Source organism: Globicephala melas, chromosome 7 (assembly GCF_963455315.2).
Source record: "Globicephala melas chromosome 7, mGloMel1.2, whole genome shotgun sequence".
Classification (NCBI taxonomy): Eukaryota; Metazoa; Chordata; class Mammalia; order Artiodactyla; family Delphinidae; genus Globicephala; species Globicephala melas.
Window position 1 is genome coordinate 7,966,874 of NC_083320.1, and position 26,561 is coordinate 7,993,434.

Here is a 26,561-nt window from a genome sequence, read left to right on the forward strand (position 1 = left end):
ATTTGTATGCACACACACATCCCATACTCTGGCAACAACCTGGGTCTACCATCAGACAGAATTCATTTACCACTCTGGGACCTACAGTTTTATCCCTTCAAAGTCATCTTCTTGTCCCAAGCCCACCTACAGACTTTCAGACAAATAATTCAATTTGGAGAGGAAATTAACCCCATTATCTGTTCTAAGTTCCCCTAGTCCATTGATGCCAAGGCCCCAGGGCCCAGGCTGTGTCTTTGTCCAAAATATACTGTTCAGGTTCAGGCTCCAGCACTATCCCCTTGGCACCCTGATGCACTGCTGCCCTCTGCTGGTTGTTTCTAGGTAGTACTTAAAAATTCATATAAAAAAAGCAACGACTCCAGTGGAGAAATGAGTAAAGGACAAGAACAAGAAAGTCACAAAAGAATAAATGCAATGGTATAATCAGCATATGAAAAATAGCCTCACTGGTAATTAAAAAGATGTAAACTACGACATCAAGGAGATAATACTCCCCTCAGTCAGGTAGGTGGCTAATGGAAAAAAATGACAATGTCTATCTAGTGCTGTCCAGGGCTGGGAACACATGGTTCATCACAAGGCACACATAGAAGTGATCACCTCAGCAAGGCACCCTGGGCTCCACTGAGTCTCAGGGGTGGGAAACGTTTATACTCTTGGCACCTGTAACTCACTCGGGCTCTGGCACCCTGGCGCCCTGTTGTGAAGCTCCGGCTTGCACAGTTGGGAGGAATGTAACTGAGCAAAGCTTTCTGGAGGAGTAGCTTGGTTCCCTGTAGCAATGGCCTTTCAAATCCAAACTACTCTGAATCTCAAACATTCCACCTCGAGGAATTTTTCCTAAAGCAGTTATCAGACAATCGAGTGAAGGAATTATAACCAGAAGAGCCAATCTTCATGCCTCCACGTTCTCAGGCAAGGTGCCCCCATTCTCCCAGAAGCCAACCAGGAAGCCATGTCAAAATTCACAACCAGGCATGTGGTTTCTTTAAGGCTGACCTCCGAGAGGCTGTCTTTGCTGCTTGAAACCCTTCCCCAACCTTCCCTCTACGCTCACAGGAATGGGGCCAGTTTTTAGTTATTTTTATCTTATTTATTGCCCATCTCCCCACAGAACAAAAGCTCTATGAAGTCAGAGATGCAGTCCAGGAGTTCCAAGGGCTGACCAGCAGCGGGATAGTGACCTGAGGCCCCAGGAGCCAAATGAGCGCTGAGGAGCTACAGTGTTAAACTGACCCAGTGGGTGAAGGACCACGCGCTCGCCTCCCAAACATGCTAGAGGAAGGTGACAACCTGCGAAAACAGAAGAGTGACTTCTGTGTTATGTGTGTGTAAACCCCTGCGTGAACAGGGATTTTTTTCACAGGGTTATTTATAATAAAAGACAATACTGGATGACCCTTTACAAATTGACATCCACAGGTGGAATTCAAAACAAGGGGGTAGCATTATTCTTATTGACAACTATTCCAGGTAGCCAGTGCTGAGTAACAAGCCACTCAAGCTTGTAGCTTAGACAACAGCAGCACTTATTTTCCTCATCAATCTGCAGTCTGCAAGGGCTGGGCAGGGAGAACTCGTCTCTGCTCCATTTGGCCCTTGCCTTGAAGGCTGGATGCTGGAATCACCTGAAGGCTCACTCACTCCCAGGTGGCACCTGTACTGTGAAGACCCTTTGGGCATCTCTCTCCCTCCTTCTTTCTCTCCTCTGCTCCAGCCCTTGCCCCTCCAGGTGACGGTCCAGCAGGGTAGCTTCAGCAAAGCCAAGGGACCCCAAGGCATGCATCCCATGAAAGACAGAGCTGCATGGAAGCTGCGTCGCCTTTTCTAATCCAGCTTCAGATGTCATTCAGCATCACTTCTGCCACATTCTATTCAATAGAAGTGTGTCACTGAGACAGGCCCACATTCAAAGGTAAGGGAATTGGGCTCTCTCTTTTGTGGGAGGAGTGTCCAAAAATTTGTAGACATATTTTAAAACCACCACAGCATGGAAAGACGTTCACAATACATTAAGAGAAAAAAGCAAATTACAGAACAGTGTGAACAGCCTGGCAGAGCTAGTAGCCCCTTTGCTGTCCACACCACACCTAGTCCCAGGACCTAAACCCGGCCACCTCAAGCCTCCCTGCCTCCCAGCCTCTGGAGGTGCGGCCATGCCTGAGCTTCAGGGTTAGTCTCGGAGTGGGATCTGGATATAAACCCAGCTCCACCATGTCGTTACTCAGAGCTGTTTCCTTAGGAGTAAAACCAGAGTTATAACAGAACCGACCTTAGAGTTGCTGTGAGGGTCCAGTGAGCTACCCTAAAAGCATTTAACCCGGCACCTGGCACATAACAAGTGCTCACATGCTGTGGCTCCACCTGCACAAGCCTCGCCTGGTGGAGGCTACACAGCTGGAGCCAAGCCCCTGGTGAACAGCTTGCGGCAATGACAGGACGCCGCGCCACTGCTGTAAGCCCCCAAACGGCGAAGTGCCACTCCCACTCCCCGGAGCTCTGGGTAAGCAAAGACGCCACCCTCCATCCACAGCAGGACCAGACTGTGCGTCCGCTAGTTCCCTCCCATAGGACAGGCATTGTTCTGCGTGCTGAGCACCCCGCCACGCAACGCAGACAGGAGAGGAGACCACAGCCCCTGCCCTGGAAGAGCTCACACTCTGGCAGCGGGTGCAGATGACTGAACACGGGGCTATACTGTAGGCAACAGGCGGGGGCGCAGAAAAAGATGTGGGGCACCAAACGTGCAGAGGGAGGCACTATCCTCGGCAGCGAGAGGTTACAATAGGGCTTCATGGATGAGCATGTGACAGGTGGACGAGGAGGAGGGGAGGCAGGAAACCCAGGCAGACGGTACAGAGGCACAGAGGTCATACGGGCAGACGGGCACCCAGGCAGACGGTACAGAGGCACAGAGGTCATACGGGCAGACGGCATGGCGCTTTCTGAACAACCGTTCAGGGAGACTGGAGACTTGGGGTGAGGAGAAGAGGGACACGTGACACACAGCTCGAGGGATTTCTCAAGCTCTGACAAACCTGGACTTCATGGAGGGGAGGACGCTGGAGAGTGTGCAGCAAGGACTAACACTGAAAGAGGACTTGGGAGGCAGGGGGAGGCTGCACCGACTGCAGGAGAGGCTGCCGCCGTAGACAGGGAAGTACGGAGGGGCTGAGAGACGAGGGAGGCACAGGGGGGAGCGGGGGAAGGGAAAGGCAAGGAAGTGAGGGTGCAGGGCTTGGGGAGGAGGGAGGACCAGCCAGCACAGGGATAGAACACTGGGACGTGGCAGATTTGCGCTTGCAGAGCTATCAGCCTATTTCCTGGGGTCCACGTTGTTGAAAGATCTCCATTCTAACCGAAAGCATCAAGATAGAGGGTTCTGAAATGAAGTGTGCCAAGATCCTGACCACCAGTGGAACCCAAACATTTACAACAAAAATACGAACATCAGTTAACAACCACTAACACCTGTGCTCATGGCAAGTCTGGCTTTGCCTCCTGTAATCCTCACAATCCCCCTAATAAGGGGATTGTAATCTGTCACAATCCCCCTACTATTGTGCTCCCTTTGCAGAAGAGGGAAGAGGCCAGAGCGGAAGGTCACACTGCCTGCTACAGGTCTCTTTCCCCTAACCAGCAGGACACACTGCCTCTCACTGGCTCTGCTTCACCCAAGACTTCAGGTGTTCAAGAAACTTGTCAGGTGACTGAAGGGCGCTTTCCCTGCACCATCAGTCACCATTCAGATTCACAGCTCATTCTGAATGGCCAGCAGCACAGCATGACCACTGCTTTAGTGGGAACACCCTGGTGTATTTACTGAAATGACAATGTGGTCCCTGGACTTAATATACATAGTACTTTATCATGCTAAGGAAGCATCTCTTCCCTAGCTTCCTAAGAGATTTTATTAGGATTGTATATTTAACTTTAGAGAATTCATCTATATTCATAAACCAGATTAAGAGAAAAAAACCTATCATTGTTAGATTTTGGTATTAAGGCTCAACTAGAAACTTTTTTTTTTTTTTTTTTTTGGCCGCATGAGGCAGCTTACAGGATCTTAGTTCCCTGACCAGGGATCAAACAAACCCGGGCCCTCGGCAGAGTCTTAGCCACTGGACCACGAGGGGATTCCCTAGAAACATTTTTTTTTTTTTTTTGGTGGTACGCGGGCCTCTCACTGCTGTGGCCTGTCCCGTTGCGGAGCACAGGCTCCGGACGCGCAGGCTCAGTGGCCATGGCTCACGGGCCCAGCCACTCCGTGGCACGTGGGATCCCCCCGGAACCGGGGCACAAACCCGCGTCCCCTGCATCGACAGGCATACTCTCAACCACTGCGCCACCAGGGAAGCCCGAAACATTTTTTTTAAATTGAGTTTTCCATTCCTTCTTTTTTTACAAAAACCTATTTAGCCTATGGTGATGAAAGGAATCACTGAATCCTTTAATAACAAGAATTCACCCAGTAAACAATATGAACCCAGAGCCTTGTTAGATACATCCTCAGTAGCTTTTACATTTCATTTCTTGATTTTTAGCCAGTTCCAGTATTTTATTTCTTGAGTGAATTACAGTCACTCAATTTTCCAGAAAATTCTTTCTATCATTGAATTTCAGATAGATTGATAGTGGGTAACATCTTACAGTTTTAAAATCCTAACTGTTCCCTTTATTCATTTATTGTCTTTTATTAATTAGATTTTCCAGGTATATATCTTTTTCATTATTTAAAAAACCCCTTAGACTAACTTTTGATCTTGCCGGTTAATTTGTTTCTGTATTTATCTTCATCATTTCCTTCCATATACTTTCCTTAATCTTGTATTTTTTAGCTTTCTTTGGCTGCCTTCCTAGTATATAATGGGTATCCAAAGAGTATACTGAATGAATGAATGTTCAAAGACGTGAAGTGGCAGAAAAATGGAAAAAGGATGGGTTCAAAAAATATAAAAATAGAATTGTCAGGATGTGGTGAATCAGACACAGGGTAGGGAGGAGTTAAGGATGAACCCCAAGTTCTGGCTCAGGTAACTGTTTTATGGACTGAATTATCTTCTCCCCAAACTCATATATGTTGAAGCTCTAACCCCAATGCGACTGTATCTGGGGCTAGGCCTTTAAAGAAGTAATTAAGGTTAAATGAAGTCATAAAGGTGGGGCCCTAATCCAATATGACTGATGTCCTTATAAGAGGAGGAAGAGACACCAGGGATGCACATGCTCAGAGAAAAGACCATGTGAGGACACAGTGAGAAGGTGGCATCTGCAGTCAAGGAAAGAGGCCTCAGGAGACACCAAACCTGCCAACACCTTGATCCTGGACTTCCCAGCCTCCAGAACTGTGAGGGAATAAGCTTCTGCTGTTTAAGCCCCCTGGTCTGTGGTGTTTTGTTATGGAAGCCCTATAAAATAATGCACTTGGTGAACTGTGGGCACCATTTGCTGACTATGTGAGCAGACCTGGGAGACAGCAAGTAGAAATGCCCAGTTGTCTGTTGACCATATGTGTTGGCAGAATGAGCCAGAGATAGAGATTTGGGTGTTATAAATGGAAGTGGAACACCATGGGATGTTTACACAGAAGTAAAATAAGACAGTCACAATGAAACTCCAGCAGACATCTCCACAGGACTCTAAAGGAAGAGACGCCCCTGAAGAAATTTTAGAATAGGCAGAAAAACACATGGAAAACCCAGAGAGATTACTGGGGCCGTGAAAACTAAGAGAAGAACACATAAAGAAGTGGACTCAACATTGCCAATTGTAACGTAAAGATCAAGCCAAATAAAGACCAAAAAGGTTAGCAAGTTGGAGATCTATGGTCTCCTTGACAAGAAAACCATCAGCAGATGGCTGGCAGTAGGAGTCACGTGGCAAAGGGTTCAGGTGTGGATGAGGGAGGAGGTAGAGACAGAAAGGGTAGACAACTCTCAAGAAGCTTGTTTGATAAGAAGAAAAAAGTGGTGGCTGCAAAGGGACATCAGGCTCAGGGAGGGTCTCCTTAACGTGTAAAGTTCTCCATCACATACAGCCACTAGAGGAGAGGCCAAAGCCACGAGTGAAAACCCTTGGGAGAAGAGGTGAGGCAGATCAATACCACGCAGGTGGACAAACGACACTCCCATGGAAGGAGGGTTGCCTTTTCCACTGTGATAAGAACAAAAGTGTAAAGGGTGGATGTAGATGATTCTGTAGGTGGAAGACAGAAACTGACAGTTTCCCCACCTAGTGTGATTTTCACTCTGAAGTAGGAATAGTCATCTGCTTAGAGTGAGAGGTATGGAGTAATTGGTTTTAAAAAAACAGGGAGGGCTTCCCTGGTGGCGCAATGGTTAAGAATCTGCCTGCCAATGCAGGGGACACGGGTCTGGGAAGATCCCACATGCCGTGAAGCAACTAAGCCCGTGAGCCACAACTACTGAGCCTGTGCTCTAGAGCCCGCGAGCCACACCTGCTGAGCCCACGCGCCACAACTACTGAGCCCACGTGCCTAGAGCCCGTGCTCCGCAACAAGAGAAGCCACCACAATGAGAAGCCCGCACACCGCAACTAAGAGTAGCCCCCACTCGCCGCAACTAGAGAAAGCCCGCGTGCAGCAACGAAGACCCAACACAGCCAAAAATTAAATAAATTAATTTAAAAAAACAAAAGAACAGTGAAACTTAACAGCTATAGGGAATGAATGAGAGCTGACAAGGGGCATATGACGTGATGGCCCAACAGCTCTGAGGAGCCAGTTTAGAGACGAGTGTAGTGGCACCACCCTGCGGTTGTGTGATTTCTCCAGCGGTTGTGTGAGGGTGTTGTATGAGGCCCCAATCTCTTTAGATCTTCCTGTGTTTCTCTGCCTGTTCTAAAATTTCTTCAGGGGCATCACTTCCTTTAGAACCCAGCTGAAGGTATTTGCTAGGGTTCCGCTGTGACCTTCTTATTTTACTTCTATACATTCTCCATAGGTTATATGATTCACCCCCATGGTTCCAGCCCATTTCCTATGACTCAAAAGTTTGTAAAGGTAACTAACTGGATGAATCCATAGTAGGGTTTTGCTAGGAAAAAGCAATGTAAAGACAGGCACAAATGACCCCAAGAAGATCTGGGCTGGCTCCTATCTTGGCTCTCCCCATCACTGCATTGTGGGTTTCATCCTTAACCAAAGGACAACAGTTCTCATCCCTAATAGACCCAACATTCCTTTTTTATAATGAACACGCATTATACCCACTTTTATTGCCCTGAGGTCATTATAAATAACCTGCTTAACAGACATAGGTTTAAAAGATCCATTTAATGCCCTCAGGGTAATGTAAAGGAAATGTAAAATGAAATTTATAATAAAAAATATATTTCAGGGCTTCCCTGGTGGCGCAGTGGTTAAGAATCTGCCTGCCAATGCAGGGGACACGGGTTCGAGCCCTGGTCCGGGAAGATCCCACATGCCATGGAGCAGCTAAGCCCGTGAGCCACAGCTGCTGAGCCTGCGCTCTAGAGCCCACGAGCCACAACTACTGAGCCCATGTGCTACAACTACTGAAGCCTGCACGCCTAGAGCCTGTGCTCCACAACAAGAGAAGCCACTGCAATGAGAAGCCTGTACACTGCAACAAAGAGTAGCCCCCACTCGCTGCAACTAGAGAACGCCTATGCGCAGCAACGAAGACCCAATGCAGCCAAAAATAGATTTTTAAAATATATACATATATTTCAATCTGTAAATCTCAAGCATAACTACAAGAAAAGAACTAATAAAGCAGTCAGATGTTCATGGCTGTATACAGGTCCCCAGGAAGACAGGTACAATCAAGTACTGAGCAAGGTATGCTATACTTGAAACTCAAACACAGGAGCACTGTGACATTCCATCAGGTCCAGTAAAAATCAACCAATTGCTACATTAAAAAAACAAAAAGTGGGCTTCCCTGGTGGCACAGTGGTTGAGAGTCCGCCTGCCGATGCAGGGGACACGGGTTCGTGCCCCGGTCGGGAAGATCCCACATGCCGCGCAGCGGCTGGGCCCGTGAGCCATGGCCGCTGAGCCTGCGCGTCCGGGGCCTGTGCTCCGCAGCGGGAGAGGCCACAGCAGTGAGAGGCCCGCGTACCACCAAAAAAAAAAAAAAAAAAAAAAAGTTTTGAAGTCTCAAGCTATGAGAATAATGACTTTTAAGTACAAAAACTGGAATGTGGTTTGGTTTCAGGCAACCCAGCACATGAAAGATAGAGAAAACAGCAAATACGTAAAATATCACAAGCTGTTTGTCATATTAGCTTCTTTGATAACTACCCTTCCCTATCACTCTAAAGTTTGGGGATGGAAGTTCGTGACCAGTGGTGGTCATCTTGGATTTGGAACACAACAGCCTGTACTTGGGGGCTTTGACCACCTCCCTAATGTTACCCAAGAAGAACCATAAAGCCTCTCATCTGGAAAGAAAGTAAAGAAGGCCAAACAGGCCCTCAGGGAGCAGACAGCTTAGAGTTAAAGTAGCCAGAGCCAGGCGGTAAGCACTGCTACCAAGCGAACTGTTCATACTGCAGTGTCTCCCTCCTGACCTAAGATGCTTCCCTGTTGCTGAGGACACCTCTTCTGAACACTGTATTTTTATGTCAAACACCTATGCACATTTCAGACCCAAGCATACTAGACGGGAAACTGCAGAGCTCGGAGGCCTAGCCTCCTACCAGAGTCCGACAGAGCAAAGAACATTCCAGCTGTTCCCACAATTCCTGGAGCCCCACTGCCACACTCTCTGCTTCCATATAAAGGGGCTGGGTGGGTTTGGGAAGCAGAGGCTGCGATGTGTTGGGTGTCAGTTAAGAGCAAGATGAGCCCTCAGAGGAATAAGCAGCTAGAAGGGTACCAAGGGTCAGTCTGGGGAGCAAACTCTAAATCAGAATGCAACACAGAGAAGACGGCAGGGCATATAAGTAAGGAGATCCAGGAGGCTTCGTTTTACCACTGAACACCAGGGTACTTCTCACATGCAAAGTGAGGATGACTGTAACAATACTTACCCTTACCAACCTCAGGAGATTGTTTGGTGGAAGGGATTCAATGACTTATTGTAGATGAAGACATTCTGTAGAGCACTTTATGAATGTTGTTCTTATTACTGTCATTACTCTTTTTTAAGGAACAGCAGACCCATGGAGAAGGTGAACCTAGAGCTTCCTAGGGCCTGGGGCAGTCAAACAACTAGTGGTCACACATTTCATACAAGTGAGTCACGCTTCCTACCTAGTCCACTCCCCAGTGGGAAAGATAAGGATGGAAGACCACTTGCAAGAGTGAGAGTGACTGTTTTGTCTGGAAAGAATAGCTGGAAAAACCTATAAGGCTGGGAGGTGTTTTTGAGAAATACGTTTCCAAAAATTTCCCCAAAATGTGTTCCACTAAATATTACCAAAAAAGGATTTGGTGGTGAAATCAGTGTTGGGAACAGGCTTCCTCCCCCAGGCCTTCTTTGAGACCTTAACAATGAATTTCCAGTGAGGATATGGGATGCAGGATGTGCCGAATTTATTTAACAACAGAACCCCTTTTCCACAGAGCATCTATCAAAGGGTTTCATGAAACATACTTTGGGAATTAAACCCTCCAGCTGGGCATAATGTTATATGGGGACATAAATCATAAAAAGGGAAACAAGAGTATTTTGTTAACATTTGATCAATGGTAGGCAGCTGTTGGACATTTTGGAAAAAGGAGAAATCCATTTTTTAACCATGGCACTGAAACAGTATCACATTTTCCCTGAACCACCCTAATTCTAGCCCCTCAAGATCTACCAGCTATGCAACCTCACATTCCACAGTCACATACATTAAATCTACTTTTATTTTGTTTTCTAAAATGTGCTTTTTCTCTCTTTAATATCAGTCCAGGACCTCCACCTCCCCTTAAAAAAAAAAAAAAACACCACCACACGCACACATACACACACCCCACCCTCCAACCAGGTGAAACTCCCCGGCGATTAGTCTATAACAAATATTGACACGAGGGGGGAAAAAAGCATGTTGAAATGTATTAGAATCAGAACCTGTACAAAAAAAAAAAAAAAAAAAATTAAAATATAACCTGAAACTGTTCAAGTTCAGAAAGGCTAGTCAAGTCCTTTTCTCTTGCCAGGAGAATGCCATCATCAGAGGGCTCTGGGTCACCAGCCAGGGAGGGTGGGAAGAAAGAAACAGAAGCAGCAACAGATCCTTCACCAGATAGAGGGGCCTCAACACCACCATCCCCACCACGGATGCAGCCGGGAAGAATTAAAGATCTCGGGAGAACAAGTGTTGGCAGACAGCCCCAGTGGGCAGCCGGGGCCTTGACACCAAAAACCAGTCTGAGTAGTCAGAGGCAGCAGGGAGCGAGGCCAGCGGAGAACACCAAGCCGGAAGAAACTTCTGCCACCCAGCAGACCCGCAGCGACCCCTACGGGTGCTCAAATTCCAGAGGTTAATCAGCCTGGTGCTCCCAACTAATGAGAGACTGGAGCTGGGCGTAAGAGGCTGAAAACCCGCAGGTTTAGTAAACATAGCCCAGCATCACATCCCTCCATGGCCTGATCTGAGCTGCCAACAAGGGATAAGGCAGGAGAGGGAAAACAAAGCATTCTGATACCTGGCTAGAGCGCCTGCACCATGGTGGGCACTGTGGCACATGGGGCTGGAGAAGGAGTGCCTCCCGTCACTCAGAGAGGGGCCTCCTTCGCAGTCATCCCTGTGGGCCAGTTAAAGCTGCTTCCAGCTTATGACCAGCCTGACAAAATGACACGAAGCAAAAGAAAAACTGGGAGGGATACAAGCCCTTAGACAGAGACAAGAACCTCCTGGAGGGAAGCTGGGCAGTGTCTGGCCCTGTTGGGATGGCATCCGTGGAGCCCCTGAGTCTGAAGGGAGCAACTGGGGAAGAGGGAGTGGGAGAGGGAAGGGAGTTAACGGTTCTTCTGGAACAGTACCAATGTGGGGGGAGGCGCTGGTGAGGGGATGGGCAGGTCTGGAACTCATGGAAGGTAGAGAGGGGAGGAAATAGGCCCTTGGTGTCCCCTCCCCACCTGACCCAGGCCTGGTGAGTGCCAGCTGCCCCAGCCGGCCCTAGTGGCGGCTGGAGACCAGACCTTTCACTTTGGACATCTTCTTAGTGGGCTGCCTCTGCTCAGCATGGGGGGGACACTCTCGTTCAGCCAACTGTTGCTCCATCTCCTGAGCTGAGGAGGACGCAGTAGCTTTGAGTGTCTTCTTGATGTTGGTAACCTGGAGGGAGACACAGAATTGGTGTGGTCAGCTTGTAAGCTCCAGAAACTCACTGCAACTTGTTCTCGCTATAAGGGGGGCCACTCAAGGGAAGAAGCCAGAATCCTCTGCAAGAAAATCTGAGATTATCTTCAGAAACTCAGATGAGGAGAAACAAGCAGGGGCTGCTCATGGAAGATACATGGAAATGAGTCAAGCAAAAAAGTGGAACTAATGCTTTCTTGGTTGAAAATGGGGAATAAGCCAAGTGGTAGTGGACCATTTGGCAAAAAGGTACAACACAGCAAGTGAAAGAAAGCACTGGTTAAAATGGCCATAGAAAAACAAAGGGTGACACAAGATGCTATACTCAGCTCATTACTGTTCACATATGAAACCACAGATATTTTCACCAGAACTTTGGGAATACAATTCCCGAATTCCCACGAGCCCTTCTTGAATAAGCAACTAGAGGATAAACTTCAGCCAACTAAGTGACAAATGACAAAAAATGTAGTAAAAGAAAAATGCGACCACAGTACTGTTTTCAGCATTCCTTTCTTCGATTAACAGAAAGGCTCCGAAATATTTAAGCAACTCCTAAGCATATCCTATGCAATATCTGTGTACTGCTCTAGGATGAATGTTCTACCATTTTTTAATTAGTTCCCAGTTTGTTTTTCACTTATGTATGGTGCTCCTGTGAACAGCCCCCCATGTTTACCTTTGCATACTTTTGTGAACACCTGTGGAGGACATATTCCTAGAATTGAGCTTTCCACATCAAAGGGTTTACACATTTTACTTTAGTAACGATTGCCATACTGCCTTCTGAAAAATGATTGTACCAACTTGTCCTTCTACCAATCGTGTACTCCTGTGCCCGTATTTACACACATTCCCCAACACCAATTCTAATGGATTGTTCATGCCTTTGCCCTTCAGCTAGCTGAGGTGTATTGGTGCATGCAGAGTGAGGTGTATGTTTGTCGGTAAGAAAGTAAAGGCGGGGACTTCCCTGGTGGTGCAGTGGTTAAGAATCTGCCTGCCAGAGCTTCCCTGGTGGTGCAGTGGTTAAGAATCTGCCTGCCAGGGCTTCCCTGGTGGCGCAGTGGTTGAGAGTCTGCTTGCCGATGTAGGGGACACGGGTTCGTGCCCCGGTCCAGGAAGATCCCACATGCCGCGGAGTGGCTGGGCCCGTGAGCCATGGCCGCTGAGCCTGCGCGTCCGGAGCCTGTGCTCCGCAAGGGAAGAGGCCACAACAGTGAGAGGCCCACGTACCGCAAAAAATTTAAAAATTAAAAAATTTTTTAAATTTAAAAAAAATTTAAAAAATCTGCCTGCCAAGGCAGGGGACACAGGTTTGAGCCCTGGTCCGGGAAGATCCCACATGACGCGGAGCAACTAAGCCCGTGCGCCACAACTACTGAGCCTCCACTCTAGAGCCCGTGAGCCACAACTACTGAAGCCCACGCGCCTAGAGCCCATGCTCCGCATCAAGAAGCCACCGCAATGAGAAGCCCGCGCACCGCAACAAAGAGTAGCCCCTGCTCACCTCAACTAGAGAAAGCCCGCATGCAGCAACGAAGACCCAACGCAGCCAAAAATAAACAAATAAAATTTTTAAATAAATAAATAAAAGATATTTGTTTTTGTTTCACTTCAGTGTATTCTGATGGCCTTGGGGGAAAGGTTAAGAAATGTGATTTCTCCGTTATCACCGCTTTATAAAATAACAAGGTCTGTCCAGTTTGATATGTTTTCTAAGCATTCATTCAAATGCCTATTTACCTCCTCAAGCAGCTTTTTCTTATAGAAACTATCTCCCAGTAAGCTATTATTTCAGGTGCTCAGTGACCCTGGTAAGCCAGAAAAAGAAATGAGACTTACCCCAAGGAAAAATCTGGTTTGTTCTGCACTTCTGACACGCCACTCAAGACCCTGTACCTTCCTTCCCTTCCACAACATGTGCCCTCCACTCGAGCCACGCTAGTCCCCGGCCTCACACCCGGAAGCAGTCATTTCTTCTGCCTTGTTGCCTTTCCTGCACCCTGTTATTCCAGCCTGGGCAAGCCTCCTCCTTCGCTAGCCACCTCTGACCCTACCTCTTCCACAAACCCGTCCTGACCACTAGCCTCCCCTCAACCTATATTGCCTGGCAGCGCCCTCTCACTCTCGGATGGCGGCATCCTGTGTGCTGTGTCTCCTCTGTGTTTCAGGAGTTCACATCTAGCTTCCAGTAAGACTACGTACTGACAAAGTTGAATCCTCCACAGTCAGGTAAACATGCCATAGGGAAAAAGAGGGCTTCTTGGGCAAGTGTCTCTTAGCCTAGGAAATGAGGCCCTTTATCTTAAACAAGGCCTCAGCCTGGATGGGGGGGATGACATGGCTCACAGGGGCCCTATTATGGATATGTCATGCTCAATCAGTTTGACTGTTAGCATTTTAAACACAGGGAACTCACAAAGTGGACTGCCAAGCCAATAACAGACTCTCATAGTTGAAGGGGAGTTAAGAGTCAACTAGCTTTTTGTAATAGCTGTGCAGGTCTACCTGCAGATAGCTCCTTCCGGGACCCAAGAGTGGCCATTCATGTAGGTCCACCAGTTAAGCCCATCTCAGCTTCAAGAAACAATCCTGAGAAGTCTAACTGCTCTTGCACAGAGCCGCCCTTTAAACGACGACTAGTATCCCGCAGACTTGTCTTCTTTGGCCTAAATGCCCCTGATCCTTCTAATTTTCTTCCTTGAGTAGTCTGGCTTGCAGGCCATCCCCATCCCATTACCCCAGATGACCTAGAGTTTGTCAAGCCCCTCAAATCATGGGCCTCAGGAGTTTTCAGGTGGGACTGCGCCTGCTAACAAAATCACAGCCTAGTTCTACTAGAGACGTTAAATATTCAGGCAAAAGGAGAAAGAAGAGAGTCTTAGGGTAGGAAAACCTCTTTGAGCTATGGGGCAGAGCAAAGGGAGACAACAGAAGTAGAGTACACAGTGGGGAAAGGGTTACATAGAAAAGAAGAACGGGGAGATGGAGAGAAGCACACTCTTGGCGCACCACACAGCCAACAGGCTCAAGATCTGTCACTAACTTAACTCCTGGGGCATTTTCTACATAAAGAAAAACAGGGCTTACTTTGTCCAATTATGCTCTATTACCTACCTGACTGGAACACAGCCTATTTTGTGAATGCAGCAAGAACTACAGATTGACATTCCAGAGAACATCAGACTTATAAGCACACTGAAATATAAAGAAAAATACACTCCAAAATCAAATGTAAATGAAGAGGTGCTTTGTGGAGGTGATCATTACCTCCCCTCCAGGGTATTTGCTCAGAGGTAATGACACAGCTCATAATGTTATTGTTCTATCTCCTCCAGGTATGCTGGAATTGTAACTAATTATGCGCTATTTCTGTGAAAAACTAAAAGGAGAGAATATTCTTAGGCAGTTTGTGACAGGGCTGACTTCGTTAAGAGGGAAGACTCTTAAAGCTAATACTCAACAGAAGATAGCTGCTGTTATAAGATTTTGGGAGGAAAACGTCAAGATTTCCCCTCTGGGAACAAGCAATCTAACTTAAGGACAAGTAAAGAAAAGATCAACTCAGTTGAGAAAATGACTATAAAAGTTAAGTCAAGGGCTTCCCTGGTGGCGCAGTGGTTGAGAGTCCGCCTGCCGATGCAGGGGACAGGGGTTCATGCCCCGGTCTGGGAAGATCCCACATGCCGCGGAGCAGCTGGGCCCGTGAGCCATGGCCGCTGAGCCTGCGCGTCCGGAGCCTGTGCTCCGCAACGGGAGAGGCCACAACAGGGAGAGGCCCGGGGTACCGCAAAAAAAAAAAAAAAAAAAGTTAAGTCAAGAGTAACGGAAGCATAAATACAAGCAGAATAGGACAGAATTACAGCTGTGTTTGTGGTAGATCTGTTTTATTTTCAAGTCAACAAATACTTAGTGAGCACCTTCCATGTGCCTTCAGCTGGGGGACGGTCAGCATCCCTCACATAGTAGCCAGATCATGCATCTGTGAATGGAAAAATTGTCAAGGCTCTGGGCTTTGACCACACTCCCACTCTTCTCATACCTGTCTGTTCTAGATTTCCTAGAAGATTATTAAATTAGTAAACTGTTTTAATTGGTAGTGGAGGTGACCTTGGAGGTTTCCTCAAATTTCTTTCTCTCAAACTTAATCAAATCTTTACTGCCACCTGGTGGCAGCATCAGGCTCTGCCAGCTGTGTTTTCCAGCAGTGGGCCGCCGCGAGCTAATCCATGTGTGCTGGCTCTCATTTAATAACCATAACCTAAGGAGCCCACACTGTTGTCTACGTATTGGTCGTGCCTCAACATTAGGCAGTGCCTTCTTTCATCAGATGCCATTTTTTCTGGAAATAAACTTGAGCCATTCAAAATTCTAAAACTAGTATCATTCAGTTTTGCAAATGACCACAGTCAAGCCCACCACCTGCCACACAATTAGCAACAGTCCGAGCACAATGGGGCAGCCAGTAGCGATCAGACTCCTCCTCCTGTGCCACCAACCAGGTTTAAGAGTGTTTCAGGCTATCCCAGGTCAGGTGGGCATTTCGCCTCCAAATCTACTGTTTCCAGGGTCTGATGTACAGGGAAGAATCAGTGAATACTGTCCTACTTTGCTCAGACATCAATCCCAGGTCAGAGAAGAGAGCAAAATATTCAAGAGGGGGATCACAGAGCTTATTAGAGAAGCTGCAGGCTTACTTTCCTAATTGCATCTGTCTTTGACTAATGCTAAATTAAATATAGTTCACACTTCTTTGGCTAGAAGTAGAGTTAAAAATTTACAGTGGATGGAACATTCACAGCGTAGGTATGCATATATATACAGGGATGTGTGTATCTGAAATAAATGCACTCTAGTTCATGGAAGCAGAGTTCAGCAGTCCACTGACACCTATAGGGTGTGCCTGAAATATAAACACTCATTTGAGCACCTATTATGTGCTCATTAGGCATGGGACAAGGAGCTGGGCTTACAAAGACCAGGTTTTATTTTCAAGGAGTACATATAACAGAGCAGGGGAAATCTTCAAATTTTACAAATCCCCCTTAGAAAGGCACAACTACTTATTTCTTATGTTCCTTAGCTGTAACTCTGGGTCCCATTCTGCTACACTCTAGGATACCTGACTTCTAAAATTCATTAAATACCATTAATGCTTCAAGCTCCATCACGCTAGAAAAGGACTTTCAGTGCTAAAATTCTGGTCTTCAGGGCTCCAAACAAATTGGGAGATGGCGCCACAGGTGTCCAGGCTATAGGCAGACAAACACCCACTAACTCAAGGGCTGGAGCCTGCGTCTCTCCCAGAGGCTAAAAATGTCCTGAACAACCAGGCATCTAACACCACAATCACACACTTTTATCTTCACCTGCATTTCATCCACCAAATCTTTTCCCTTTTTTCTTTTTTCAAGATGAAACATATCATGCATTTTAAATGGTTACAACATACACATACAGATTAGAGAAGAATACAATGAACACTGTGCACCCACCACACAACCTAAGAGGCAGAGCAGCACCGGGGCCTTGAAGCCCCATGTGCCCCAGCCCAGCCGCACCCCGCCCTCTGCCCCGCCTGGTAACCACCATCCCTCCATCCATCTTTAAGACCCATCCCCAAACTCGTTTCTTTTGCTCTACAGCTGCAAAGTGCGTGTAAACTGAGGAATTACAACATTCCGCTCCCCGAGCCCGCTCACGCTCTGGTGACCAGGAATCAGAAACGAGACGGACAGCACCAAGAGGAGGGCCTGGGTCACACTCGCCTCTACCCCAGCACCTCACCCAGTGCCCACGAGCGAGTGAGTGCTGTTTCATCTACGCCAAGATCACAAGACAAGGGACAAACAGGGATACCCTGGAGTGGGGACAGGCGTTCTCTTCCTCACCTCGGCCTCTACCTGCTGCTGAGTTCGGCTGTGGTTTTCCTTGTACTGGTTGGCTCTCAGAACTTGCTGCTCGATGCCCAGCAGGACTGCCTCGCAGCCATCGCACCTATATAAGAGATAACCAGCCCTGAGCCCCAGAAAAGCCTGGTAGTTGTCCTGCAGCCTCCCAAATCTCCCTCCCCGATTCCTTAGAGACTTCCTGTAACACTCCGTCTGCCAGCGCTCTTGCCCCTTCACTCCTTCCAAAAGACAGGTGTTTCTGAATACATAACATAGGGCATATGGAAACAAACATGGAGGATGTGGGGTGGTTTCTTAGAATACAGCTTTAATTTCCAACCTTTGTATCCCATGGGAAAGCTTCACGGACTGTGCAATTAAAGGAATTAGGAGGGACTTCACAGATGGCACTGATTAATCAGTTTTCTCAATAGAAAAATTTATTTTCTAAAAGCATCCTATTTTGAAGATTGCCCTTTTTCTCAGAAGTGTGTTACTTCCCAACTGCCACCCCCTCCTCATTATATCATTTTCCCCACTTTTTATTTTGAAATTTTAAATACGTTAAAAAAAAAGTTGAAGGTATAGTACAATAAATAGCCACATACCCTCCACTTTAGAGTCAACAGTTGGGAACATTCTGTGTATTTGCGGTGCCGCTCTACATACCAATTTTGTTTCAAATCTAACTCCAATGCATAAAAACAAGTTGTAGGAATTCATACGAGTAAACATCCTGGAATGGGGGCTAGAATAGGCCCTCTGGATGCAAACACGTTGAAGTCAGACTATGGAGGTGAAAGACGGTGTCAGTCATCTCAAAAACGGAAAAAGACAGCCAACTTTAGTGGGACTGGAAACCTAGATTTTGTATGCCAGACCATTTTCATGTTAGGGGTGTTTTCTAAGTTTATTTCCCATTTAGTCTGACTTCACCGTTTTAAAATCTTTTGAAAGTTACTGCTTGTGTCAGATGTTGTAAAGGGAAGGGGTCTGGAGTCACACTTGGGACAGAACCTGGGGTAAAGGGTGGGCAAGTACATGCCTGGGGATCCAACAGTAGCTGAAGTGAGGGAAACTTAGGGGGCTGTGGACCCCCAGAGGGTCAAAGCTGGGCTGTACATCCCTGGATACACACCCCTAGAGGCTAAGCCAGAGAGTCAGTCTGTACATCCCTGGATACACACCCCTAGAGGCTAAGCCAGAGAGTCAGTCTGTTTAAAGACAAAATGAACCCCAGCCCTCTGCACAAAGTCTGCCTACTCTGCTTCATGGCCTCCGACGTGCCATGTGCCGCCTGGGAACACACTCTCCTCACCTCCAATTATACTCTCACCCTGGCCCTCCTTCACAACTCAGCCTTGAATCACACCATGACAAATCCATGTAGAACGTGCAACAGCTCTTGCGAACATCAAATTCCATTAAAATGGAGTACATGCAAATGTTCCACTTCCTTTTATATACCGGAATATGGTTATCAAATATTCAGTATATGAGTCTGTGTTCCAACTTAGAATAACCCATTCCTTGTCTTTAATATCCTTCACAATGTTTTACAAACACTAGCCCAATGTTACTGATGCCGAACTTGGTTCTCTTATCCAAAGAATCTTACCAACACTAATTCCCAAGCTTGGTCAAACACTGAGGGTGAGTCTGCAAAGCACAGGATCAGTGTCACACAGCGAGGCTTCAGAGGCTCCACCTGCCAACTCTGGGCATTTTACAGCCTGCTACTAAACAGCCCCCAACTGCACAGGACAAGAACTATTTTACAACCATGGCACTAGGAAGCCTGAAGTGATTCCTACTGCCACACAGCTGTAGTCACAAATGCAGCCCCACTCCCTAGCTTGCTGTCCCAAGGCCCCAGCTCCCAGGCAGCCCCAGCTGATACCTGGAGACCACATTTCCCCAAACAGAGGCATAGAGGGCATGCTAGGTATCCCCTCCCTAAAGAGGGGGGCACCTCCTTCTTTGAGCCTCACCATTCATGCAAGGTCTTGACAATATTATTGATATCTTTCTTTCGGATGTCACGGCCAATGCAGAAATCCACTTCTAGCAGCTGGTTTCGCTGATCCAGCTTGCCCTGGATGATATCAGTGTAGACAGCCTCGATGATGAGGTCTTCCAGTTCCCGGAGATTCCGCATCTCCAGGTCCTTCAGCAGCACGGAGTAGGGGATACACTATAGATAAGGTACATGTGATGTTTACAAAAACCATTGGTAAACATTAAAGAAAATTCAGGTTATTACTCAGATAGCCAACATATGCCTCAGGGCTTTGGGAAATGCAGTCTAGTGGTAATTATTAACATCTATGGCAACAAGAGATGGATAAATGAGCTGTGAGACCCGTGGGATCCAAACAAGACCCACAGCATCTAGGAATGCGTTCTCCTCCATCCCCTGCCTCCTGGACTTTGCTCAGCTTCCAGCTTTCATGCTCTGAAGCACACTCTTAGAGATCCCAAAGACTCTTTCTAGAGGAAAAAGGGATATCCTCAGAATGTGGCACTCTGCTGCCTTTTGGAAGCTGGCAGAATTTGTATAAGACGCCAGATCATCAAAAAAAACTCCAAAGAATCTCAGACACTGGACCCACAAACTGGCTGCTTGCCCAGCAGAGCACAATTAAAAATCTTACAGTCTAATGCACCCACCTACAGGTGACCAGTGGATACTGCAAGCTCAGAGGTCATCCTGAAGTTTACATGTTTTCTTGGTCTCTGACAACCAATGTCAATTCCCCAACAGTAGTCCTGTAATGGACTGTACCGACATTCTGCATGACTCCAAGACAACTGGATATCTAAATACCAGTTTTCTGTAAATCCTATGACACATCACTATTAGTTTGAAAATTAACACAGCAATCAAATCTGCAGAAACAGGAGGAAGATGTATGAGGAGAAGAGGGCAAACATACCTGGGGGTTTTTCTATGACTAAAGGTCTGAAATCCAGGGTTGGTACAGGGGCTTAGAATGACAGGTTGGACAAAGGATTAATCTCCAAATTATACAAGCAGCTCATGCAGCTCAAGAGCAAAAAAACAAACAACCCAATCCAAAAATGTGCAGAAGACCTAAATAGACATTTCTCCAAAGAAGATATAGAGATTGCAAACAAACACATGAAAGGATGCTCAACATCACTAATCGTTAGAGAAATGCAAATCAAAACTACAATGAGGTATCACCTCACACCAGTCAGAATGGCCATCATCAAAGAATCTACAAACAATAAATGCTGGAGAGGGTTTGGAGAAAAGGGAACACTCTTGCACTGTTGGTGGGAATGTAAATTGATACAGCCACTGTGGAGAACAGTATGGAGGTTCCTTAAAAAACTAAAAATAGAACTACCACACAACCCAGCAATCCCACTACTGGGCATATACCCTGAGAAAACCATAATTCAAAAAGAGTCATGTACCACAATGTTCACTGCAGCTCTATTTACAATAGCTAGGACATGGAAGCAACCTAAGTGTCCAGCGACAGATGAGTGGATAAAGAAAACGTGGCACATATATACAATGGAATATTATTCAGCCATAAAAAGAAACGAAATTGAGTTATTTGTAGTGAGGTGGATGGACCTAGAGACTGTCATACAGAGTGAAGTAAGTAAGAAAGAGAAAAACAAATACCATATGCTAACACATATGTATGGAATCTAAAAAAAAAAAAAAAAAAGGTTCTGAAGAACCTAGGGGCAGGACAGGAATAAAGATGCAGAGGTAGAGAATGGACACTTGAGGACACAGGGAGGTGGAAGGGTAAGCTGGGACGAAGTGAGGAAGTGGCATGGAAATATACACACTACCAAATGTAAAACAGATAGCTAGTGGGAAGCAGCCGCATAGCAAGATCAGCTCGGTGCTCTGTGACCACCTAGAGGCATGGGATACGGAGGGTGGGAGGGAGACACAAGAGGGAGGAGATATGGGGATATAAGTATATGTATAGCTGATTCACTTTGTTGTACAGCAGAAACTAACACACCATGGTAAAGCAATTATACTCCAATAAAGATGTTAAAAAAAAAAGAATGACAGGTTGCAGAAACGAGGGAAAAAGTCGCTCCTACTCTTTGCTACACTTGAGAAGTTCATGATCAGGACAAAAAAAAATTCAGGTCCTCATTTCCTAACAAAATAGGCCTCCCACCTGAAGTGCCCAGCTGAGAATCCGAAATTTGTGATTAGGCCAGATAAAATAATTTTAGCACGTGAAACAGCAATCCAAGAACAAATATATATCTCTCCAGCTCAATCACAGAGGGGAAATGCAAAAAGCAAACTTTTTCAAAGGCACAGCCCCCCAAAACTTTATAGACATTTAGGCTGGGATTGGGCAGAGAGCCAAAAATCAACTATAAATTAATCAAACCTGGATCTTCTTTGTTAATGGCTATAAGCAGCTGGTTGCACATCTTCTAAAAAGAAGAACTCAGAGATATAGTGGAGTGGTATCTTACAGAAGGTTAGGGTCAGAAGTTAGCACAGAAGGCAAAAATTCCAATTAGTATAATTAACCTTGAAAATCCCCAGAGTAAGGCAGCATATTAAAAAATCTAAAAAAAAAAAAAAAAAAAAAAATCTATCTCTCAGTAAGTTCAACATAGCAAGTTTTTCCTCCAGCACAGGAACAGTTCACTGTGCACTGAGCAACAGCTGAAGCAGTTAACTTGCCTTGAGATGCCTTGCTGTTTGAAAAATCTGTATCTTGAAACAGCAGTCTCCTTTAAGCATGGCAAAATGCTCACAGCACGTGGGGTACCACGGCATGCCAGAACTGAGACCTGCTGATTCACAATCACTCCTGGGCATACTTTTCCTAAATGGAATGGTGAGTAATTATCTACACTATTTTAACTGTTATCTTTTTCTCCTTTGTCCTTTGCCAGGCAAATTTTATGCATTTATGATGCAACTCAACTGTGTGTAGATGGGAGTTCCCACACTGATGCCAACGTGACACCTGCCTCGAGGTAAGGAGGAAGACAGGAAAGGGTTTGGATCGTACCTTCATCCTTGACGCCAAGCTCACGATGGTAAGGTGTTTCAGCTTGTTCTGCTGAGCTGTGCTCAGTTCTGGCAGGCTCTCCTTGTTGGCTGCTCAGTCCCACCCACCACAAAAATCAAGACACAAAATAAAATTAGGATTTCTTCATGGAATAAGCACACCAACTCCCCACATCAAACCTGCTATTGAATCACTGTCATGACTCTGCACTTATTCACTAGGCAAATGTTCCATAAGCACCTCCCATCTTCTCTGAAATACCATGTGCTACCAAAGAAGACAAAACTGAATCTCTACACACAAGAAGCTTAGTCTCCTAAGAAGCCGGGCATGAGTGCACAAAACGGCATGACAATTCTCTTACTGGAGTACTATTTTCAACATGTCTTCACTGAGCGTCTGTTATGTCCAATGCACTGTCTTAAGTGATGCAAGGGGAACAGACGGGGCTTGTCAGGGCTGCTACACTCCGCAACTCCAGGAGCACCAACTACCACCCAGAGTTGTGCAACTCAATCGCCCTGAACTTGTCCTCAGTCTTACCATCCAATGTTTCAACAGCTACAAATGCAAGAGAACTACCAGAAGAAAGGTACAAACTACCAGAAGAGAACAAGAGGGTGAGGAGGTGGGGGAGAGGCAGAAAGGGAAACAGAGAGAGGGGGAGAGAAAAAAGAGAAAGTGCAACTGAGTGCAGTCACACTGGGGAACTGGGGAGGTACAGGAGACAAAAAGAAAGAAAGGTGGACTATGAGATGATCCTTGAAGGACAGGCAAAACTTTAGCAATAACAATAATAGCAACAGCAATGGCACCAGCCAAGGCAACGTATATGGCAAGCTTTACTTAGTGTAAGTGCACACACAGATCCGTTCATATACACACACATCCAGTTAGTCCTCACAACAGCCCCACAAGACAGATTCCAAATGTCTTCAATTCCTTATCCATAATGCTGGATTCCAAAAAGGTGAATCCACACTGCTTTTGCTCCCTTGAGCACGGTGCTGAAATTCATTTGGTGGCAAATCATGACCTAAATTGAGTTAGGCTTTTTATCCCACTTGTTGTGAATATTCATTTGTTTTGCTGCAAAACTGTGAATGTGTTTGACTACCGGTGCTGCCCACACCTCTCGAGGGTGTTACATAAAAAAGTATATGCATCATATTACCTTTTTAAAGTCCCCAAAATTCTAAATTATGAAACATCTAGCCCAAGAAGTGCAGATAAGGGGTTGTGGACCTTTTTATTACTCCCATTTTACAGATAAGGAGACTGAGGTACAGAAGACCATTTAATTTACCAAAGAACACACAACTATTGAAGTGGACACAGAATATAATGCAAGAATCCTGGTTCTAGAGTCTGTAAAATGCTGCTCTTTAGTGAGGATGGAAACAAAGGATACACACACTGGAACAAAGTGAAGGTCAGAAAAAGCTGGCAAGTGGCAAACTGTCCAGTCTGGCAGCAGCACCGAGTAAGTAGAAGTGACCATGGAGAAAGAAAATGAGAAAAAAGGGGAAGTCGAGGACATAGTAGAGAAGACCCTGAGTCACACCACTAAAAGAAACTGCCAGGCCTATATCATTATCACTAAAATAAACTAGGGAAGCCAGACAAAAATGGCTTGGGTGGAAGGTAAGTTAGTGTCTGGACATTCATGCACCTCATTCCTGATATTTAAGATTCTAATTTATCAATACAATGACTCAAATGATCTACAAAAGAGAATGGGGTAAGTAGATTATGGAGTATTCGATTATGGAATATTAAACATGACTACAAGACTTAAAACGTGGATAAATGCCTATGAAATAAGTGAATAAAGCAAGATATAAAATGGTACACATAATCTACTTACACCTACATATCAGAAAGCACAAGCACAAGGAAGAAAAGTCCAGCACCATAATGCTAACAGCAGTTTAATGGGAGTACAAGTGACTTTTTTCCCTGTTTTCCAAACTTTCTTCAATATGATGATAGTATTTAGATAATATTTACAACGCTTAAATACTTTACAAAGTATTCTGACATTTCACAACACTCCAAGTGTTCTACAAACACCAGTCCTCAAGAATCTCATCTGGAAAATAAACAAGGGCTATATTTATGGATGAGCATAAACACAGTCCCCATTTACCCACTAGGAAATAAAAGGCGGGAACGAAAGTCCTCATGCGAGGTCACTTACAGAGCACAGTAAAATGAGAAACAGCCAGGTTAGGAAGATACCACCCCATGTTTTATATCCCAGACCTCAGTGACCCTCATGAAGGCAACATATCCAGACAGAGCAACAAAATTAAGAAAAGTCTTTGGAGGATCTTAACCAACTCACCTATGTAATCTGGGTATGTTCCATAGGCAAACAGATTCAGCAACTGCAAATAAGCAGCATTACCTCCTTCTGCAAGCTGAGGAGGAAAAAAAACAGCAGTTCACAGACCGAGCTACCAATCACTGCAGTGTTCAAGAAGAGGGCAGGTGATCACATGCCACAGTTCTGACCGTTTTATTGCTTGGTCCCTGAGGTCCCTCCCAACTCTTTGAGTCTTTGGGAAAAAATAAATAAGGCCCCAAGTTTAATTTTTCTCTCTGAGGAATACATGCTTTATACTGCACAGAGCATGCCCAGGAGCTACTTTTGTCACACAGACGCACACACACACAAAGCAGTAAGCACTGGGAGCAGTTCAGGTTTGCTCAGGATTCCCCTGCCATCAAAACAGACTGGAGGGACTTCCCTGGTGGCGCAGTGGTTAAGAATCCGCCTGCCAATGCAGGGGACACGGGTTCAACTCCTGGTCCGGGAAGATCCCACATGCGGCGGAGCACTAAGCCTGTGCGCCAAAACTACTGAGCCTGCGCTCTAGAACCCATGCACAACAACTACTGAGCCCACGCGCCTAGAGCCTGTGCTCCACAACAAGAGAAGCAACTGCAATGAGAAGCCCGCGCACTGCAACGAACAGTAGCCCTCGCTCTCCACAACTAGGGAAAGCCCGTGCACAGCAACAAAGACCCAACACAGCCAAAAATAAATCAAATAAATAAGTTAAAAAAAAAACAGACTGGAGCAGTCTTGTCAATATACCAGCTTGGCGGGTACAGCACAAGCCACTATCAATCCAAACTGAAAAAAGTGTAGGGTTGGCTCCAAGCTTCAGGACTACATGTGGACTGTGAATGCTGGAGATTAGCACAGCATAAGGCGTGACAGAACAGCCCAGCTGCGACAGGAAACCAGGATACCAGCCCCAAATAAAAGTTTTCATTAGAATTACTTATTCCTCGCTAATGCTAATGGCAAAGAGCTATCTGTAGAAGAAAAACGAAAGAGATACTGTTCTGCCAGGAACTGCTCTACTCTGCTCTGCTGCCAGTTACCGTAACTGGGTGTTTCCCTTACTCACAAATATGTACCTGTTACTCTTCCAATTTACCAAACTCAATAAAGTCTAAACAGGAACCAAGTGGTATTCTGTGGACACCAACAATACCACTTGATTTTAACCATCTTTTAAAAAAAGCTTCCAAAAACTATGTCTGTAATTTCTGACCACTGAAAGGCAGCTAGCTTATTCCCAGCTCACATATGGAAAAAAACAAACTATGGGAAGATAAGGGTGATTTGCTAAGCACTCCAACGAGAACTCTAGCATCTGAATACCCCAGCCTACTGTCTCAGGTTACCGAGAATCTCCTGAGGCCCTGAATCATAAGTGGAAGAGACCATCAAATCTAGCCCCCACTTTTCAGACAGACGATTACAAAACTAGCCATAAAAGACTATTTTCTCTAAAGCAGACACTCCAAAATTTCTCCCACTGGCCTAAGTCAACAAGGTCTTTCTGGCTTTAATTTTCATCCATCTCCTCTTACCCAAACTTCCATATGAAACAACCACCTGGCATATTCATTCAGGCTTTTCACAAACTTGAAGAAACACACTACCCTTTGGTCATCTCTTCTTTTGAAAAATGATGAGCTACCAAGCCATGAAAGAGCAGGGAGGAAATTTAAATGCAATATTACTAAGTGAAAGAAGCCACTCTGAAAAGGCTCCATATGTATGATTCCAACTACACAACATTCTGGAAGAAGTAAAAAGATCAGTGGCCAGGGATTAGAGGGGAGGAAGGGATGAAGAGGCAGAACAGAGGACTTTCAGGGCAGTCAAATACTCTGTATGATACTGTAATGGGACATGTCATTATACATTTGTCTAAACCCATAGACTATAAAACACCAAATGTGATCCCTAATGTAAACTATGGTCTTTGGGTGACAATGACGTGCCAGTGTAGTTCCACACTGGTGGCAGGCTGTTCATGTA

The 26,561-nt window shown here is 45.8% G+C and overlaps 1 protein-coding gene across 5 annotated transcripts in view; it reads right to left on the reverse strand.

Moving 5' to 3' along the window:
• Positions 1-8,152: 8,152 nt before the first annotated feature.
• Positions 8,153-26,561, reverse strand: part of COPS7B (COP9 signalosome subunit 7B) — a 28,155-nt gene continuing 9,746 nt past the window's right edge. For 4 of the 5 annotated variants that reach the window (XM_030873854.2, XM_030874334.3, XM_030874249.3 and 1 more), the window contains 5 exons: positions 24,564-24,639; positions 22,217-22,305; positions 19,169-19,371; positions 17,178-17,283; positions 8,153-11,259 (listed from right to left, as the gene is read on the reverse strand). In XM_030873854.2, coding sequence (XP_030729714.1) covers positions 11,101-11,259; positions 17,178-17,283; positions 19,169-19,371; positions 22,217-22,305; positions 24,564-24,639 — 633 coding nt within the window. In that variant the 3' untranslated portion in view covers positions 8,153-11,100. The remainder of the gene's footprint in view (positions 11,260-17,177; positions 17,284-19,168; positions 19,372-22,216; positions 22,306-24,563; positions 24,640-26,561) is intronic. The other variant, XM_060301737.1, reaches the window with a different exon arrangement.